At 38.6% G+C, this 16970-nt stretch overlaps 1 protein-coding gene across 1 annotated transcript in view; it reads left to right on the forward strand.

The window, feature by feature from the left end:
• Positions 1-2751: 2751 nt before the first annotated feature.
• Positions 2752-16970, forward strand: part of commd10 (COMM domain containing 10) — a 45324-nt gene continuing 31105 nt past the window's right edge. The window contains exons 1-5 of the mRNA XM_028414511.1: positions 2752-2892; positions 3781-3871; positions 4229-4339; positions 4646-4801; positions 6340-6450. Of these exons, the coding sequence (XP_028270312.1) occupies positions 2864-2892; positions 3781-3871; positions 4229-4339; positions 4646-4801; positions 6340-6450 (498 nt within the window). The 5' untranslated portion in view covers positions 2752-2863. The remainder of the gene's footprint in view (positions 2893-3780; positions 3872-4228; positions 4340-4645; positions 4802-6339; positions 6451-16970) is intronic.

Here is a 16970-nt window from a genome sequence, read left to right on the forward strand (position 1 = left end):
CAATTATTGTGCATACAATTTGTATAAAAACGATGATGTACAGGCCACAATTGTAAACAAACAAAAAAAAATATTGAATTAAAAAACAACTCAATACCTGTGTATGAGCTACAGAAATAATTCAGCACAGGAACTTTGTATTAAATGAGCAACTTTGCAAAACGTGTTTTTAAATATTGGTCTATAAATGTTGGGGGGTCATTCTACCAAACGGGTGCCATTTGAGTCCTCAACATTTGATGCAATGTAAAAGTTATAAAAATATATCAATCTGCATGTTCTACAGTTTATATTTGTTAATTAAAGTCTCCTTAATCACACAATATATGAATTAATGCTATTTCAAAACAATAAGATATCATTTTTAATCATTTTTTAATTTATAGTGGCATTTTTGCCATGTCCGCAATGGCCAACATAGACTTTGCATCCAACATTTCAACAAAAACAACAAAAATTTAAATCAAACATTTGTCATTTTCAGAATTAAATAGATGTCCCTGATACTATAAATGATATAAATTCTTAATAAAAGCATTAATTTTATAAAAAATGTTAGGATTTTTGTGCGTCCCTCAGTTTGTCTTACCACCCTGTCACTCATTCCCTGTCTGTCTATAAAAAATGTACTGTTCCTTTAAATGACATTTTAAAAAAAGAGGTGACATCACTTAAGCCTTTGGACCAGCAAAATTCAAAAGCAGGCAAGTTCCCACCTCATTTTTTGTTGATTATTTGTTGCTTTTGTATTTTAGACGGGGTCCGTCGAGCTTAACCTCACCACCCCGTCACGTGGAATTGATAGGGAAAACAGTTTTTTATCACTTTTTTTCCAGTATTAATGAAAAGAAGATCATATTTCAAGTTGAAAAGTACATATGCTAAGTTAGCTAGCTGACCACATGGTGAACTGCAGCCATTTTAGGTTGAAATTTACCACCCTGTCACATACCACCCTGTCACATTTTTTACTGTGATGGGGTGGTATTACATGCAATCTAAACTAGAAAACTAGTTAATTGGAGCCCACAACCTGTAGGTTAATATGCCATGGATAGGAAAGTTCAATAGCATATATTATTAGTGTTTTTAATTTAATATAATCACTTTTCTTAACTTATCTGTTTTGGTCTTCTCTCTCTCATCCATTCACTCACTAGCTTTTCACAAACTCACTCAATCAACAACACCAATTCATCAATTCATTTTACTCACTACAGAATAATGATAATAATAAAATATTTGCAGATAGAGGTGTCTCCATCATGGCATCAAATTTTTATTCTTGCTATTTTATCAATTACTTTAATTTTTTTATCAGAGTTTCAGACACTGTTAATGTCACAACCTGGTGTTTATTTATGGTTTAGTTTTCCTTGTTTTGGGTTTTTAGTTTAATCTGTGTTTCGTTATTGTTATTTTCCTGTTGTTCTAGTGTTTTGTTTAGTTGTGTCTTGTGCTTCCTGTTTTACTTTGATAGTCCTGACCCCCTGTGCATTGTCTGGAGTTTTACTTCCTGTGTTTTGGAACGAAACATGGAACAAAACAAACCCTACACCAGATGAGGCAGACTAGCAAAGACAGAGGGGAAGACACAGACTATATACAAAGGGACCAGGGAAGACAACGAGGAACAGGTGGCACCCATTAGGGCGGGGCAGGTAATCACACAAGGAGGGAAAACACAGGAAGCAAAACTCCAGACAATGCACAGGGGGTCAGGATTATCAAAGTAAAACAGGAAGCACAAGACACAACTAAACAAAACACTAGAACAGGAAAATAACAATAACTAAACACAGATTAAACTAAAAACCCAAAACAAGGAAAACTAAACCATAAATACCAGGTCACCAGGTCGTGACAATTAATAGGTTTTGCAATACATTTTTCAATTTTAAATGGCCTACATTTCTCTGTTTTAATTGTTTAATTTAATTGTAATGGTTATTCGAGTAGACTATTTTAATCAAAATAACATAGATACATGAATTTGAATGTTTTTATGATTATTTCCACATTGATACCCATAAGAAATCCACCCCGTCACATGAGTTGCCCCCCCGTCACGTGTGTTACCACTCCGTCACAGTGTAATTTTCTTTAAAAAAATGTGAAAGGAGAGTGAAATGCTCTATAAATGAATGTGTCATAATGCTCTCACTTCTTGGACTGTTCAAATAAATGCAATGTTCATTTGATAATATATAGTGAAATAGTGTTTTTTGTTTAGAAACTGAAGCTCTGGTCATGTCAAATCCATATTTCAAGACTAAAACTCTTAAAATTAATAAATAATAATTAAATAACAAGACTAAACTTATTAGTATCCTAAAAAAGGACAGTTTACTTATAGGAAAGCATTTGATTTAAAACAACTATTTAATGTATTACAAGTCAAATTGTACACAAATTGTCTGTGACGGGGTGGTGCAAGAATGACCCCCAGGTCTGAATTAAAAGGATAATATAAATAAGGATTATATGAGGTGGGAAAACACATTTTTCTGAAGGTTTAACATGTCTTTTATAAAGAGGATTTCTAAAAAAAACTCTTAGCCTTGATGAAAATTTTACAAATTGCAAAGTGGAAATGGCACCCGTTTCGTAGAATGACCCTGAAACTGTCGCGTTTCATGGGTAAGTTTGTTCAATTGTTGCACGGTTTGTCCTAAGCGTCTGCCGTAGTGGCTGGTTCCTTTTTCATTTTTGTACCACGCCGGCTACCGTAGCACAGCCTTGCCTGTCACGTGAGTGGTCTTGTGACAACAGGAAGTAGGAATCACAACAGTTCGAGGATGCTGCTGCCGCTTTGACACATTTTAACTCTTTATTATTCCCCTGTAGAAACAAGCAGACAACAATGACTTCTATTTTTAAAGAAACACAAAGGTGGGCAACATTTTTATAGAATTTTATTTAAGACAGCCAATTCTATTAGCAGGTAACGGTAAGCTACCTGTAGCTACATGGAGGCGTCCTAAACGTTATCGATAATGTGGTTTGTGCAGTTAGACCTTAGCAATTACAGCAGCACAGGTTAATGATACTATTAGTTTTTATTTACTCTTTTGAAGTGAAATCGTTTCATACACGCTGTCTTATACGCTGGTTCTTTTGTTTCTTTTAGTTAACATGTAATTCACAAATGTCCACTTGAGCAGTTCTTAGATGTTACACTAATTAAAATATCAAAATATCAAATGCTTGTGTTTACAAATTACTGTGCAGAAAGAACCGCTTTATACTTTAATTCTCGAGTGAAACACACATACATTAGCAGTCTTAAATGTCGAAATGGATGCTTTGCAATACAAATCAATAATGTCAAAGATCTACTTCACTGTGAATTGTTTAAGGTGCTAATTTGTGCACTGTCACTGTAGTAGTTTTGTGTTTAACTGACAAAAATAAGGGAAGGTAACAGATCCACAATACAAAATCCCATGTAAAAGTAAAAATGATGCACCTATTGACACCACACTGTGTAAAGAATGCATACATTATGTTTACTTGCCAGGTAGTCTTTGTACTTGATTTATCTATAGCTTCAATAGCTTCAGGCAGCTCATGCTTTTATCTGATTTTGTGTTTTTTTAACTTTGTGGGACCAAATGCAAAACACTTTTGTCAATGCTATATGTTTACAGTTTATGTGTGTTGTCAATGTATACAATAGTTGCCATCTCTCATGAACAGTGAACCCATTCTTTTTCTTTACTCAAAGATCTGAGCACTTCCTACCTGTCATTAACACTCTGGCCTTGTCTTTCCTAACAGCATAAAAGATGCAGTGACTTTCATCAACACTATTGATGTGAATAAGTTCTCCAGGCTGATCTCTCGCATCATACAAAAGCTTCATCTGAAGGTAAAGTGACTGCACAGTGTTATCTGTGTCAGAGACAAGAAGCTTTGCAGCAAAGCTGTAGTGCCGGAGTAAGCAGTCCAAGCATGCATAATGACTTACTGGAGCATCAGTCAGACTCGGCTCTAATGAATCCAAACACAGGCCGGGGCTCGTTGTTCATTCTAGTTTTTTTTTACAAGACTCAGCTGGCTGCGAAGCTTAGACTTTTAATCCAAGAACAGTTTGTCAGTTAGACAGTTTGTCGTTTGGGTTTCTGGTTTGATAAGTGAAAAGAATATATATTTTGCTTAATAATAAAATAAAATCTTATTTCATGAAGCACAGATAATTCTGTGTAACAGTTGTTTCTCCTCTCAGGGTGAGCGGACATTCAGTGAAGAAGAAGAGCAAAAACTCCAGGCTGCTCTGTCTTTGGATAAACATGCTCTCAACCTAGTCTTGGAAACCTCTGCTTTTATATTAGAGCAGGTGGGTGGTTGTGTTGTAGTCCATGAAAGGTTTGTCTAATGTCTCTATTTTCATTTAAATTATATCACATGACTGAAATAATCAATTTGTTTAAAAATAGGAGGTTTTTGTCTACTTATCTCCAGCTGGGGTCACTGTTGCGTTGTTAAAGTCTGCATGTTACATGATTGTGTTGAATGTTTTTTAAAGTTAAATTGGTAGCAATAATGCCACATATTTATATGTTCGTAAAACCCTAGATAAATGTAGTTTTTTATTAATTATCTCTCCTCTCCCCTATCCTCTTTTCCTTTCCTCCTCTCCTAGGCTGTGTATCACAACGTTAAGCCAGCCTCTCTGCAGCAGCAGCTGGAGGTGCTTCATCTACACCCAGACAAAGCTGAGGTGTTCTCTCAAACCTGGGCCACTACTGGACCTGAGCTTGTGGAGAGGCTAAAGCGTAATATGTTTGCTCCTAAAAAGGTATGACTGTAAAAACGTTTCATTGTCCATGTTCCCATCAGACTGTTTTCAGATGAGTTTTCTGGAGAAATTATAGTCATGTGATACTAAAAGCAACATCTGACTGTCCATATTAAGACTGACCTGCTTTTGTGTGTTTCCTGCTGTTCGTTCTTTCAAAGCTCGCACAAGTTGTCACATTAATTTTAAAACTTGATTATGCAGTGACACTTCACACAGCATTCCTTTCAAAGACAAGGGAATTAAGATCTAACGCAGCATAAATACACAGTGTGTACACGTCAGTCACATTATGCTGGAGTCGTTGCTGCTGTCATACATTCAGACTTCCAACCTACCTGTGTCTCACAAGTCATCTCTCTTCCTCCCCCTGTGAGTTTGGAAGCAGAAGGCTCTGACAGCCATTGATCCCTGAAGCTTCCTCTGCCCGCCCTCTGCTTCAGCTTTAACTTTGAACAAAACAGTTTAACTAGGAATCACTATCATTACACATATGTACATGTTATCCATTTTTTCATCAAATATGCAGCAGGATTATTTGAGTGAGTAAGTAAAATATCTTCATGGTGTGTTTTTAGAGCCAGAGAAGACATCATCAAAGACAATGCAGAGAAGACAGAACATTGATCAAATAAGATTAAAACTTACAAAATTAAATGTAATATTTCATATAAATTAAAAAAATGACAAGACCAGAAAATTAATAGGAATTATATGATGATGCACCGGACATATTTATCTTCAGATTGTTCAGATTTGTAATTTACCTATTTATTTATTTTTAGGATATATTTGCATAAACTGAACATAAAATATGTATCTCATTACAGAGGTGTAGTGTTTATTCATGCTAATTTGGATGTTGTTCCAGTTGTGAGTAATGTTGCCTAGCTCTTTTTTTTTCCCCACCTCACACCTGTCCTCTGATGCGGTGGAAGCATCCAGACCCAATAAGTCACACATGGTTTATTATTATGGCCTCGCTCTGCATCATAAAACACTTAACTGCCCTGCCTTGACTCAGTGCTGCTAATCTATCACAGTGCTACCAATGAAGTATCTGTGAGTAAATCAGCCAGGCCGCTTGCCGAATTGGTTGGTTTGGTTTGAGGAGTTTGTTGGAGATGAGAGGAGGAAGGTCTGATAACCTGCAGACATGCTAGGAACTTCAGCCTGAAGGGGAATTTTTTTTATAGTAATACATCTTCATGACAAAATCATCTTATCACAAAATGCAACCATTATTTATGACATTCAAATGTATGGATAAACGTTTTTAACTTCCAGGATATCAAATGTGCAGATCGGTGTCTTTTCCTTGTTGTGCATTGAATATTATGGGGTGTTAGACTTTTTGGAATCCAGTGTTAGACACTAGAATGGATGAGGAAAAAATACAAATATACATACACATGCTGGCATTTAATGGGAAACATTCCACTTGGAAAATGTGTCTAAAGCAATTATCAAACTGAAGTGTGGGGCTTTATTTAATTCAAATATGTCAACATTTACCAGGCTTGGCTTTTGTGTTTCAGCTGGAGTATGTTGGCTGGCACTTAAACCTGCAGATGGCTCAGTCCAGCCAAGCCAGGCTGAAGTCTCCCAGTGCTGTCCTCCAACTGGGGCTTCACAATGAAGACTCTGAGGTAGGAGTGCAAAACATTCTGCTATGCACTGCATAAATACATTTTGTTATTTTCCTTCCTCTGCTTCTCTTTCTTACTTTCACTTATATGTTGTAAACACACTTAATTACTGAACAAATTATTATGCACTGTACTCAGAGAACTGTTCTGCGTTCAGGCCAAATGAGAAGCTGCTCCAATCTGTCCCTCGGTTTTTTGCTAATAGATGGTAATCCCTCTGGTGTCAGTCTTAAGCCAGAGGTAGACGTACATCTGGCTTCAGAATAACTGTAGTGTAAAGACCAGAGATCAGGGAGCTTGTTATCTGAAACCTCCAGGGTGTCTTTGTTCTTTTGAGAGATCTTTCCTTTGTAGCTTAACTCGGACAGTGTGTTCATTTATTAAGGGTTTTATTGCATCAAACTGCAGCGAATAAAGTACATTCTCTGTGCTTGTTTACAGTGTGTTTTATTTGTAGTCTAGACTACATAGTACCCTTTTTGAAGTTATTAGTGATTATTAATATTCAGTCCTTTCATAGAGATTCCATAAAGGATGTTGGTGCAACACCCTAATTAGGCCTCAACGGTAGACAGTATATCTTCTAATAAAGAAGAAACACAAAGACGCATTATACAAATATGGAGCTGACTTTATATTTTCCACTGTAGCACCTCCTGCTTTCCATTTATTTTCATGCAGTAGAGTTTGTTTGGATCCCAATTAGCTAATGCCATGTATTTACTCTAACAACCAAGACCTCATGAGCCTCCCTCACACATTTCTTTGTTTTCCACTGGGAGAAGTATTGCTGAGTAGCTGCAGCAAGAGAACTGAGAACTTGGTTTCTTTTACACAGTAAATAATATCCAGCGTTTGAAGTATGTGATTTAATTGGAACATGTTCTCTTAGACTTTATGTTTTGATGAGCCTAACAATCTCAATCTGATGTATTTTAACACATATGCGATGAAGTGCTGTTGACAAATATTGTGAATGCTAAGTAAGACCATTGTTTGTTGGCATGGGAACAGAAATTTTTATTTATTGCCTTCAGGCATTTGAATGGTTTCCCTTAAAGCAGTTTTAAAGTAAAATGGTGAGTCTGATTATCCCTCGAGCTTGGATAGTGTTGTTCCAGCTGACTAGTCAAGTGTCTTTCTTGCACACTGCTTTGTATTCAGTCCCTGGAGAATTCCATCTCAGCCTAAACGTGGAATTAGGCATGACATATTCAAATTGTTGCCGTCTTAAAATATGGGCCTATAGGCCTAAGCTAGAAAAAGAAGTGTATGTTTTTCTTTATCTTTGTGAATATGACAGCATTAAGGTTTTTTATGTTGTGGACTATTTTCTGTGGTGTGTTCCTAGGCTTGCAAAAGAGGCATTAATTTATTTAAATCCACTTACACAATTCCCCTTGTGGGAGGAGATAGCTGGGGGGCTAAAACAAGCTTGGTTAACGGGATCAACTTCACAGAGGCGCATGTCTAATGATGGCCTGATGGGGGCACTGTTGTCTCACAAGTTGGAAAGCCTCTCTCAGGAGCAGTAAAGTGTCTGAGATGGATAGGACGCATTGTTTTACTTTGTATTAAGGAGGTTTAAGTGTGCACATTTTTTTTTTAAATTTCCACCTGTGTTTTCTGATTAGAGGTCCCTGACAGTGGGTTGTTTTCTTCCAAACTCTTAGTGCAACTTCTGGAGAGTCAAAACAGTGTATTGACTGAGGAGGTAAATTAGTTGTGAATAAAATTGAAAATTGTCTTCCGGTGCCACACTAATTGCAGTGCTCATATAAAACATTCTCACTACTAAAAGAGGGGGTAAGGCAAAACGGTTAACAGGAGAGGATTAAAGGGTAATGAGAGAGGAAATATACAGGAGAGAGATGGTGGAAACAAATAGAATAAAATAGAATCGAATCGAAGTACTTTATTCATCCCAAGCTGAGAATTTTCCCAAGGGGACACAGGGGGAACAGTAATGAAGATGAAGAGGACAAAGGAGAGAAAATTAGGGAAAAGAAGAAGGCAAGGGTGGCATTCTGTATTTTATTGATTGCTCCAAACCCAAGAGTTAGAGAGTCTCCCATCTGACCAGCCTCCCACTTCATTAGCACTCTCCCTGAGGAGGAGGAAGAGGAGGAGGAGGAGTACTGCCAGCATGCTTCACATCTCATTTCCCAAACAGTATATGACATAAAGTATATATATATATACAGTGCAGTTGGTTAGACATACTAGGAGAAATAAGCGGGCTGCATTCCAGGGTATTTAAGATTTGTTTTCAGTTATTCTTAAAATATGTATTATTGGTAGGGTATCTTTCATAACCTCTCTGCTTCTAAAACATGTATGGCACCTGTGCACCCATCCTGCTATTCTCCTAAATTGAATTTGTATCAGTTTCAGACAAAAAAGACTGTTTCCTAGATGAAAACTGAGAAAATATGTCTGCACAGAGGCCAGCGTGTCCTCTCATCCTCTCCTTAATGTCTCCAGACTGTGATATCTGGTATGATGTGTGACACTCAGGATGTGTATGCCCAAAAACCTGTTGCATAGCTTGTTATCCCAAAGGAGCTGAGGCAGAAGAACAACCTGATGGATATGCTGTCAGAGGAAGAGAGTTAGTGATAGTGAAGTAAGTGAAAGAACTTAATGTGAGGAAGGGTGGAAGTAAGAAGATCGGGATGCAGGCGAAGGTGACAGGAAGGACAAAAAACAGGAAAAAAAGGACAACAAAGAATGACTACAGACAGAGGGAGTGTGGGAAGTGTTTGAAATTTCTCCTGTAGTTCACCTTGGGATATGTGAAGTGGTGGTGGTAATAATATGGGATGTCTCTTGAGCTCAGGGACTTGCAGTTTCAGTTATTAATGGTCCTTAAGTGTTTTGGTTAGATAAAAAGATTTGATGTGTTTACAGAGCTTGAAACAGAAGTACTTAATCCACACATTTTAACTCTGAGTGGTGTTGTCTGTGGGGAGAGTTGGACATTGTGGAATGAAGCTGTGCTTGAAGAGAAACAACTAAAGTAAAAAACACTAGTGGCTCTCTGCCCAGTACCTGGTACATGCATACTTCAGTGCACCCACTGTGTGTAGCACGCACACATCTCCTTTGCACTCTTCAAGCTGCTGACTTTCTCCTCCGTTGTGTACTCCTTTGGGTATCTTGCTTAGGAAACTTCAAAAAATGCTGCAGACAGATTATGGGGCAAAGAATATGAGACAAAATTACTAGTTTTTATACATTTTAATATATGCTTCTACAGTAGAATTGCCTAAAACAACACACGGACCAGCTTTAATAAGTTTCTAACCATGCATTTGGGTGATTGGGCTATACATTTAAAGATGAACGAGCTGTGCAGTAAATATGCATTTAGTGGCAGTTTTAGGCAAAATGCAGAAAACAAACATACCCAGGGTTACTTGCAAGTAATTGCTACAATGAGGCACAGATAATAAGAGGGACATTAAAAATTAAACTGCAATATACAGTTTGATGATGAGGTAAGCATTTACAGGGCCATTACTCATCTTCAAAACATTTTTGCCACAGAATCAGCAACTGAGTATACAATACATTCAGTTGCACTACTAATTCGGGCAGTAGAGCTATTCAGGTGTGTTCATTGTCTGACGGAGGGAGAATGCATAGTTTGGTTGTCCTTTTAATGAGCATGTATCATATTAGCAGCTGAGCCTGAAGAGCTACAAAATGATCATTGGCCAGCCACATAAGCAGATTTCAGTGGGCACAGGCTGCAAAAATGGGACACCAGGCTCATTAGTTCTCATTAGTTTGTAAACAAGATGTAAACTTAAAACCTCTCATCGTCACCTCAAGCTGTTCTTTCAGATTAACATGAATAACATTTGGACACTTGAAGATGTACTTTTATGAACATTGTACAAGTAACAACGAGCAGAAAATAATGCATATAGTCTTCTCTTATAAAAGTTCACAGCATCCATTTTGTTTTTTTATTCATTAGCATACAAGCAGGCACTCTTTTTGATCTTGCTCTTATGAGTCTAAATGTGAAATCCCTTAACAGCCCTGGTGTCTGTCTCAGTTTCTGTGTCTCTGTCTTGTGACATTAGAATGAGCCACTGCTTTGCCAACCAAGAGTAGGTTGACATGTATTATATAGTACATCTACTTGCAATGCAGTCACCACTGATTTCAATATTTATTGTGAACACGCTAGGGTGCAAAGGCACAGGGGTAGTGAGCTCATGTAGCTTCCACATGCTGGCTCAGACTTCAAAGGATATGTTTAGTTGATGGCTTCAGACAGACTTGATGAGAATTGATAAAGCAAAGCTCCCCTCAGTTTCAAACCTCAAAGGGGGAAAAATATACTAAATGCAGCTTAAAGACAAATCCCGAACATTTCCCAACAGGTTTTTATGTTCTTCCTGTGACCTAGTCAGTCAATATGTGTATGCAGTGACAACTTTGTCTTAGAGGCTGCTCTTACTCGGTATTATGTTTTATTCACTTCTTCCTGGTACAAGCAGCTGAAGAGGGACTCCTAACCCTTTTCACTGACATACAGACGTGCAATAGATGTACAGCCAACATGTAAAGAATATGATCTCAAAAATAAGGTGCAGTAAAATGTGTATTATTTGTTATTTGTTTCTGTTTTTTGTATTGACTGCATACCCACAAAGACCAATAAATAGCATTTGGCACTTCCAGCCACATACCATGACAAATTTACAGTTAAGATTATTACTTTAATTTGTCTTCCATGCAACATAGTATTTACACATTTCAATGTAAAACTGGGCTGCCTGAACAGCAACACAACTGACAACAAGGCAAAACTCAAACTTACTACACATTTAGAGGATATAACGCACACAGCGAGACAAGAGGCGAAGCTGATTATCTATGAGATGAAGGATCTTCTGTCAGGCTGCAGACAGAAAATTAATCAGTAGTTTAATCAATTTATTTGTTTGTTTATTTATTGTATTTTGGGTTTGGTCTGTAGGCATTTTGAGGGTGTTATTTTATAATGAGCGCTCGCCACGATGAGTCACAATGATGAGCTGAATAGTCATTACAGTTTCTGTATTCTTTTACATTTTGCAGCCTTAACAGTGAGTTGGTTATTAAAAATAACTCCACCATGGAAATTATTGTCAGTTGCCACTTTACTCCCATTCCTTGACATGGAGATCAGAGATCAGAGGTCAGGGTCAGCACCTCTGAGCCGATAAAGGTGCAGTGCTGTAGTCTGCTCATGGATTTCCTCTGGTTAATTTCTACTTTTGTCACAAAGCTGCAGTAGAAATAAAGCTGTCGACAGTCTTGAAGACAGAAAATACTTCTTTTTTGTTCTCTTACTGCTGGATCTGATGCTCTAGTTGTTCCGTGTGCTTTCAGTACAGTTTGAAATCAAGAGTAGCTGCAGCTGCGCTTGTTTCGAATTTGCCATACATGTAGGTTGAGTGTCTGTAAGCATCATAGAAGCCATGCTGTTAATTGTGCTCATTCATCCAAAAGTGCTTCTGAATTGTCAGAAAAAAGCATATATCTGTCAGATCAGAGAGCAGCAGCATCTTCGACTGTTCCACATTTGCATTATTGTTTCCCAGTGTCTTATTTTCCTTTATTGATCCCAAAGTAAATATAAATAAAGCATTTTTCCCCCGTTCTTTTATTTGTGACTTATTCATGTCTGAGACTTCCATATGTTGTTTGAATTTTCCATGTCAAGTTGTCCCCAGCCAGCTCTGTATTATAAGCCAACTAATTCTAGTTTGTGGAAAACCTGCTTGTTTTTGTTATCAAAGCATCAGACATGAAAGACTTTTCTTCTTGTGATTCTAATTTATTTCCTCTGTTCTGGCTTACAGCACCAGTGCTGTAATCACGGAGGAACGGAAGCTCTTTGTTTGAACGCTTTCAACGATACACACTCACACTCTAAGCCCTCCAAGTGAAGGCTGTGACTTTATTTATTAACACCGTGTGATGAGGAATGCAATTAAACATCACATTTTGACTTCTGCGAGGAGGTGCTGTGATCAGAGCCTCCCTGAACATCCCTCTCTGCCTCACGTGTCAAACTAGCATCACGAGCGCCAGACCAAACTTTGAGAAGCAGCTCAAAGCTGTCCTGACGAGTTACGCAATTCTCTGTACTCCCACATGCTGCCGTCATGTAGCCCCAACAAACAACACACCCGGGGTAGATCCAACCTTTTCATTTATCATTTGAGGGATTACATGGCCCAATCAATATATTGGAGAGCTTTGATGCAAATGGTACCACATGCAAATCCTTCACACAAAGCCACCCACCAGCCAGGAGGGACAAAAGCAGCTTTGTCTCAGTCTCTACTTGCTCTGCTCTACATGTCCCAAGATGCTTTGTTGCTTTGTGTGCACATCTTTTTAAGGGTCTCCCTTTCTCTCTCCATCTTTCTCTGTCTCTTTCTCCATCTCTCTCCCTTGCCCTTCCACTTTCCCACTGGTGATTTGTTTTTCTCGTGTGGGATTTGGGATCCCATTCATTGAGAGCACATTGTTCTCAGCTCTTATCCATTCCAGTGGATGGGCCCCGAGAAGCAGAATGGGTGACTGTGGGCGCTCTCTGCCTCCCCCCCACCCACCCCCACTTCTTGCTTCTTGCCATACGATGATGTCATGCTTTTATTTGCTCCGGGGGCACCCATTGATTCTCTCTCCCTATTACACACTCTCTATATCTCCCCCGTCCACCCCACTATCCCACCCTGTTTTCCTCAGCCAGTCTCTTTCCCAAATTCTTGTGCCTCTCAAAAGGCTCCTGGGGGATTTGGGGATGTTTGGATGTTGTTTAGCACACCCACGATACATGCTTGACACCCAGATAGGAAAGCCATCAGCCCTGTAAATCCAACGGCAACTCCTATTTAAATCTCATTGATTTAACATCCCCCTTTTATTCTCACATCTCCCACTCCTGTGATCAGCTTTTATTCCTCTTCGGTTATTCATCCTGTTTTCTTTCACACCCAGTTCGTGAAGTGATCATTAATCCCCCGATAATGTGGTGCCATTTTGCCAAGGCCGATAGCAATTGCTAAAAAAGAAGTGCCTAAGAGAGAGATTTTCAGATGCGCTTGTGTGTGTTTTTTTTCCATTTTTTGTTGGCATTTATTTTAGAGAAGCTGCTCTGCCTCTTGGCTGAACTATGCTGGGGCAAGAAATCTATTTCAGTTTAAACAAGAAACACTGATTGCAGAAGCAGAGAGCCAAATCACATCCATTCATGCTATTGAAAGTTGTCTGATAGGCATACACAAGCTGTTTTTTTATTCAAATGCTAGATATTAATAATAATGCAGACACATTATGACATTATGAACCATTTTACACATTTTTCTTGTGTATTTTGTTGTTGATTGTTGTTTTTCAGTCATCTTTTCGTGCTTGCATCACACAAGGACAAGATATAACAGCAATGAAACAATATGAAGCTATACTCCTGTTTCCTGCCTTGAAATAATGATTATAATGAGTGGGATGGAGGCTGGCACCGTTGTCATCCGATGTGCAATGATAGGGCACAGAGAGCTTCCTCTGCCTGTATCAACAAATCACTGCTGTCTTACTGAATACTCAGGCTCTTTGATGTTACACTGCTATTATATTGAAAGGTAAACACATTTATAACCAGCTTTTACGATCAGAGTGGCATGCATTTGGTTTACCTGCAGTATGGAAAATCTTTGTATATATGTAAAGTTTAGTGGAACACTAAAAGTGTTGTTGTAAAATTGCCTTTTGTACTTTAACCAAAGAAGTTCAACTTCTGAAATGTCAAATGTTGCGGAAACCCAGGCAACCAAGCAATAACTTTAAAAAGTACAGATCTATTTCTTTTTATTCAAGAGTCAAAAATTGAGGCAGCTGGACTCATAGCAAATGTCTTGTATTCAGAAATTTATGCTATGAGTCCAATTACCTCTATAAACTCTTGGATATAAACTGCGCTGGATAAATGAAAGTCTTCACAGACATACTTGTTCTCTTCACTTGCATTTTAGTTTTTCAATACTGCTCAGTAAAGAGACTCATGTGTTTTGGCATCAAGTGATTAGCACAGGAAAGACATAGAAAACATCATTGTTTCTTGTCCTAACTACTGCAGTTTATGTGCTGATGACACCACATTTATATCTAGATTTATGTTTTTGGATGGGTTTGCTGCCATTCTCTCCTACAAGTTGTACTATCTCTCTCTCTCTCTCTCTCTCATGAGTCTGGCCCCCCTTCTTTTTCGTTGTGTATAAGAGCGACAGTGTCTACATACCATGGGGGCACAGGGTGGCTGCCTTGGCAATCGTCGAGCTCTGCCACTTACTGGGGGGGGGGGGTAGGCCTTACAGCTGTGAATAGCAGCCGTTACTCGTCTTGTGCAGCCTCTCTCTCCTTTAACATAGGCACAATCTCACACACATTTCAGTTGCCCATGAACCCCTACTCTCACCCTGTGCCAACCTAATACATTACTGTTTCAAAATGAAGACCTTGGCTGAAGGGGTGGAGTGCCTCTTATCCTCTAAAACCTGGCACATGGATGCTTAGTTCAGGCTCACACGATAAGATGTTTGCTTCCCACTGAAGCCACCCCACGCACATTAGAGGATTAAGGTTTGACACAGCTCTTTTAGATAATGTTTTAGTGTCGTGTTATAGTAAGCACATTCAAAAGTGAGCATAAAGTTTGTTGGAGCAAAAGAAAACTTTTGACTTGTCGCTTGTCAATCATAAACATAGGTGCTGTATATGCAAAAGGAGCCAGAAACCCAACTGGAAATCTCTAATATTAGCCTCACATCATGCATTCAATACCCAGCCGTTACAGCTTTCCCATGGTGGCAGCTCTTCGCTGGGAACATCATTTCCCAGCCCTGTTGGAAAGAAGACAGAGTGTATGGGCTTGGCAGCAGAGGATGGTACATGACATGGCATCTTCCTTCATTCTCCATATCGGGCAACGGTAACTAGCTGCCACCGCTGTAATCATCTTGTTACGGCTTGTGTTCCTCGTGCGCCTTGGCTTGTTTATCTTGGCGCTTGAGCTGCTGGTGTCTCCGTCTTTCCCTGGCTCACTACGATGCTCTTCCTGATTTAGACGCTTTTAAACGTGAGTCTTTGGGTTTTAAAAAAAACATACAGGAATGAATTTTAGGAAGAGACTAAAATGTCAGACCAGTATATGGATGAAAATAGCATTTGTTTTTTTGTACCACTTTAATAGGTGAATAGAAAGTGTTTAAAAATCACAAATACTCACCATCAACCAGATAATGAGTATAATGGTTGATTTTGATGCAGTTTTTGGTCTTGTGTTGTGGCCACGTACTTGACTAATCTTCAATTAAGGCTAACGTTTTGTCACCCACACCACTTTAGATGCCAATTTCCTTCAACCTAAACTGCACCTGATGTGTCTGTGTACCATGCATCCAGTATTTCTCCGGTTAGTATATGGTATTACTGGTTTCTTGACTAGACTCCACATAGGACGTAGCTCAGTACCAGTACTGAAAAGCTTGCTGAGAAGTTGGAGATGTGCAGCGTGTCTCCTGCAGCTTTTCATCTGATCAACACTTTGTCTGGCTTTGTCTCCCTCACTCTCTGCAATGTTTTAAATTCATACACAGGCAAATTACTGTTCACTTACGAAAGTAATCATGGAGTTGTGTGTGTGTGTTAATGTGAATCTCTGTGACAAACACGTTTATTTTTATTTGACTGCTTCACAGTATGGCTATAAAATATTTTCAATATGAAGTTCCTTTACTAGAACTGGAGAGTTAAAAAAAAACCTTATGCTGAAAGCGGAAAGATTCTCTGAGCTTACATGAAATCAAAACTGAAGTTTATGTGAGCAGAATGTGTGACATTGGAGCTAAATTAGCATTCAGGTCAGATCCAGTCGGCATCTCTCACAGGATCATCTTGACATCTTTAATCCCATATAGTTAACGTCATATTCATCAAGAATCCAGAGTTTTTCAGTCAGAATTTGTATATCGCTACATTTTTCTGTATGATGTGAGCGGTGATTGATAAGTCTGTGCACAGCTTTTGCATCTCAGCTCCTACAAGTGATGTGTGGAAAGTTTGAAGTCTGTAGCTTATGTGGTATAAATGGTAGCTAGACATTGCAAGTGAGCACTGTATAAGAACATTGACAGTATCAGCCTTCATGCAGTCATCCTTACACTCTAAAAGTGCAGGACAAATGTGGGAAGGGACTATGTTGGAAAAATAAATGCCAGAAGCAATTGAATTAGTCTTGTGTATCATTCAGCCCTTGTTTGCTGTTTTCTGATAATGTAATGTGGACAGGAAGCTTGCAGAAATTAACTAGAATATGTAATACGCCACATCCGTTTTTTACTGTTCATGTTTAACACATTCCAGCTGTATGCTCACTGGTGTGGGCACAGTCTAAATTGAAGAGTTGAAAGGCTTGAGGGTTGTGCTGAAAGTCTTGTGAACAGTAAGCATTG

Source organism: Parambassis ranga, chromosome 9, assembly GCF_900634625.1.
Source record: "Parambassis ranga chromosome 9, fParRan2.1, whole genome shotgun sequence".
Classification (NCBI taxonomy): Eukaryota; Metazoa; Chordata; class Actinopteri; family Ambassidae; genus Parambassis; species Parambassis ranga.